Source organism: Aplysia californica, unplaced genomic scaffold (assembly GCF_000002075.1).
Source record: "Aplysia californica isolate F4 #8 unplaced genomic scaffold, AplCal3.0 scaffold00515, whole genome shotgun sequence".
Lineage (NCBI taxonomy): Eukaryota > Metazoa > Mollusca > Gastropoda > Aplysiida > Aplysiidae > Aplysia > Aplysia californica.
This window is the reverse complement of record NW_004797785.1, coordinates 201,727-205,983: the sequence shown is the minus strand read 5'-3', so window position 1 is coordinate 205,983 and position 4,257 is coordinate 201,727. Positions and strand designations below refer to the sequence as shown.

The 4,257-nt window shown below is 42.8% G+C and overlaps 1 protein-coding gene across 1 annotated transcript in view; it reads left to right on the top strand.

The window, feature by feature from the left end:
- LOC101857433 (rab GDP dissociation inhibitor alpha) overlaps positions 1-3,981 on the top strand; it is a gene marked incomplete in the record, with an annotated part of 21,446 nt that extends 17,465 nt beyond the window's left edge. Inside the window, 1 exon segment of the mRNA XM_013086872.2 lies at positions 2,481-3,981. Within this exon segment, the coding sequence (XP_012942326.1) occupies positions 2,481-2,624 (144 nt within the window).
- Positions 3,982-4,257: the final 276 nt, after the last annotated feature.

The window sequence follows — 4,257 nt, the reverse complement described above, 5'->3', positions numbered from 1 at the left end:
TTGGGGTGCCTTGATAGTGGGGGGGCATTCTGGTGTGGTCTGATTCCTCTACTTCTTTTCCATGTTGCTGCTGTTGTAGTAATGACAGCTTTTTCTTTCCTAGCTAACATTCCGTCATTCGTCTTTATCTCTCTTTTTTTCCTATCAAACATAGACCTGCAAGTTTGCAGACAATCGTCTGAAATCCGACAATCGCGACCTGACCCTTGAGCCGGCGGATGCTATCACTAGCCCACCTGTATTTGTCAATGTGCATAATTGTCGGAACCTGAGTAGAAATAGAATACGAAAAAGGACGACGACCTAAATTATCTATTTTCAGTTCGTGCTCGAGCGGCCATTTTGAATTTCGTTTGTTGACTGATTGTTCAGATCATGTGGATTCATTCAAGTCCAACTCACTTCTTCTACTAGAACTAGATTTATATAGATCATTATAGATCTAGACCTCAATGGAGATTCATATTCCAATTCTATTGTGTCAAACCCTATAAAAGGTTGTGCTGTAATATTAATGTTAGTAAAAATCATTTCATCAGGTGCGTATATTATTTATTTAGAATCTAGATTAAATTCTTGTTCTAGATCTAGACTCTGCTGAGTCCCTCTGTTCGGAATCGGATGCGGATTTCTCGTTCAAGGCCTAGATCTATCCCTATTCTCTTGTTCTACTAGATCTAGATCTAGATTTATTAAGATTACTATATGGAGGATTCATGTTCCAATTCTTTTGTGTTATTGTATCAAGCCCTATTATAGCGATTAAGGCCATTCTATTATTCTCCTTTTTTGTTTTGGAGAGTGTTGTTTTTTTTTCTTCATTTTGGACTTGTGCTGCTGGCCTTTTAACATGATGAGGGCCGTTGCAGGTTCTTTTTAGGAGTAGGGTTAGGTCTCTTCTTTATTGTGTTTGTTGGGATGGTCGCTCGGAAGTCCTTCCTTTTATGACCCCACAAAAGCTCGGGGTGCGCGCAAAATTTTCAGATAATCTGGTTGAGGCTCACATGCAGGTCTACAAACATTTATTGTCCTTATTTCTCCTCCCTCTTTCCTATCGAACATTCTGTCGTCTTTATGTCTTCTTCTTTCCTATCAAACATCTCTTGTCCTTATCTCACATTTCACTGTTGCCCAAGTGTCTCTGAGAGTTTTCAGGTACAACAGTTATGGAAAAAAACCATCAAGGCGCATACAATAAAGTTTCCTAGTTTTTAATTGAGAAATGTCCAGTGCCCAACATGGTTCTGGTGTGGACAAATTTTAAAATAGTTTCTCAAAACTTCGAAGATTTTTATCAAAGTGCTTTCTTTTTTAAAGTTGATGGTGCCACTGTGTTAGTACAACTGTTCTTCCTCCAGATGTTTGGGTGGTGGATGGCTGCTCCGGTGTGGTTTCCTGTCTACGTCTCTCATTTGTTGCCGTGTTCTGTCTTTATTCACAGACATAGTTTCTTAGTGTTTGAGCACATGAAAACTGCAGCTTTCACTGTATATTCTCTGTGAAGTCGAGAATGTTTCTTTGTGTTCTAGGGCGTGCTTGTTGTTTTAACGCACAGGGCATGCTGTAGAGAGTGGATATGTGCTTTACAGATGATACTATTATTGATTTTATCATAATAATAATTTTTATTGAAATGTAGCTATTGTTTTGTTTGTCTGATGTAAAAATCTGTGCCACCCCGAGTGTGGGTGGTAGGCAGGCGCTCTGATAAGATTTGCTCCTTTTTTCCTATCAAACATCTATTGCCATCATCTCCCCTCCTTCTTTGTACAGTGTTCTCTAGTGGCATCTCTAATCTTTGGCACTTGCATAGCCTAATTGTGTTGCAAGTGCCGTAAAACTCTCCCCAAATGGTGGTTGGCGGGTGCTCTGGTGTGGTTTGCTTCTTCTTTCCTATCAAACATCTATCATCTATCTCCCCTCCTTTCGTCCGGGGCAGTGCCACTGACTGAAGTGTCTTTAGGCCATTCCCAAAGGGGGGACATTTCTCATTCAAGCATAGTAGAATTATAAATGGGCTGACTCATGTCACGCTCATAACTGTGCCTGATCTACAACAGGGAACTGCTGTTTTTTCTTTCCTGATCCTTACTATTGTCATTTTCCTCTACTTCTTTTGTATGTTTGTCACTCTCTTGTGACCTGCTATTTTGGGGTGCCTTGATAGTCGAAGCAGACCTTGTGCTGTTGAAGCTAGAGAGGTGAGCAGAGTAAGCCTGATTCCCTGTAAGGACTTCACTGTTGATACCCACCCCTTGGCGCTCATATGACCTTATGCAGTTGCGAGCGCCGTAAAACCCTCTACAATAAAAAAAATAAATAAAACATCTCCCCTCCTTTTTTGTGTATGTTACTCTCTTGTAACACCTCTAATCTTCAGCACTTATATAACCTTGTGTTTCAAGAGCTGTAAAACACTTACTAAAACAAAACTTTTCCCAAAACTATAAATTAAAGTAAACCCTTGCCTTGTGTTCCAGATTTTCATCTCTAAATCGTACGACGCCACGACCCACTTTGAGACGACCTGCGACGACGTGCTTGACCTGTTCAAGAGGATCACCGGGGAGGACTTTGACTTCTCCAAGGTCAAACACACAGACGTCGAGGCTGTCGGAGAGTAGGCGGCTCGCTTCGGGGAAGGGGCGCACGCACACAGACACACACACACACACACACACACTCACACACACCATGCCCACCGGGTGGGGGGATTCAGGCCAACTTGTCGTAGGACTTTTGGGGCCGCTCAGCCCTGTGCACACCACTGCATGTCTGTCTATCACTTCATCCCATTGTAGGAAAAGAAGACTTTTTTGACTTAAAAATTGTTGTTGTTTTTTTAATTGTAAGCTCTGACCCCCGACCCCTTCACCCCTCCATCGCACACACATGGTCATGTGGCTGTGTCAGAACAAGGAAGAACCAGGAAGCTGAAGGGCCCTAGCCTGCCGAGATGTACTTTTCATTCATGACTTTTTTGTGGACATGTGTTTGTGTGCATAATATGACGTCTTTGTCCTACTCATTCGTGTGTGTTTTATTTGTTCAGTGTATGATGGCTTCATTGACAAGATTTTTCCTCCTCACTCACAATCTACTCAAAAAACAAAAATGTCTGCTTACTTTTTCTTTTCCAGTTTTTTCTTTCTTCCCCCCCACCTCGCTCCCTGAATAACTGCGCTGTTTTGATTATTGTTATTATAATAATACCATGGTTGCTGTTAACGAGCTGTAACTTGTCATGTGGTCGGAGGCCAGGTGAAAGCTTGCCAAAGTGGTCGTCGACTCTTGTGTCTGGCACCCCTGACCGAGCCAGAACGGACGGGTTTGTCCGCGGCGACTCGTTGGAAGGAAGGAAGGTCAACAGGTCTCCCTGCTAGAATAACAAATCTTTTCTGGTCCAGTATGAGTTATTCACTGTTGCACCCCGCTTTTTGTACGTGGAAACACGCGCACCATGTGGGCGCTCTGCCCAAACCCTGGTCTGTCGTTGGGCTCAAGTGTGCTCGTACAAGACCTGCTGAGTACTCTCGATGACATCCAAGCCCTCAGGATGTTTTTTTTCCCTGTTCATTGATGAACCCCAGCTGGAAATGCATAAAAATACGATTTTTTCTCGAATTTTGTTTCAGTCAGTCGCATGCACGCAATTTATTGTAAATGGCTTGAAAATACACTGGTTTCTTTGCAATATTTGCTACGACTTAGTGTAAATGGCGAGAAATACACTTTTTTATTTGTGCATGTATTTACTATACATTTTTATTCGCTACTTTTGGTTTGGAATGTTATCTTAATCAGCTGGAGTTCTGGAGACTCTGAATGAATTTTAAAGAGGATTCTGAGGAGAACATGAAATTTGGGTCATGGGTGGTTGGTAGGTCTGTGCTATGCCTCTAGAGAGATAGAGAGAGAGAGCTAGATAAAAATCTGGGATGGAGGCTGGATGGAGATACCACTACAAAAGAAAAAGAAAAATTCCCGTCAGCCTGCGGTTCAACTGTAGCCCTCACACATTGTTCTTCACCCATAAAATGTTGGTCACACACACTTCTTTCAGCACTTCTATTTGTGTTGCGAGCGGGGTAAAAAACTCGACTGATGTGAAACAAACGCTCTTGACGACCGGCCGTGTCTGCTGTGGTGGGTCGTGTCTGTCGTTCCCTCATCTGTAGAGAACCACACTCGGGGATCTGTGTGCCGACTGACTGGCTGGTTAAGTGTGGGGAGAAGGACGTCGAATGTAGAGCTAGC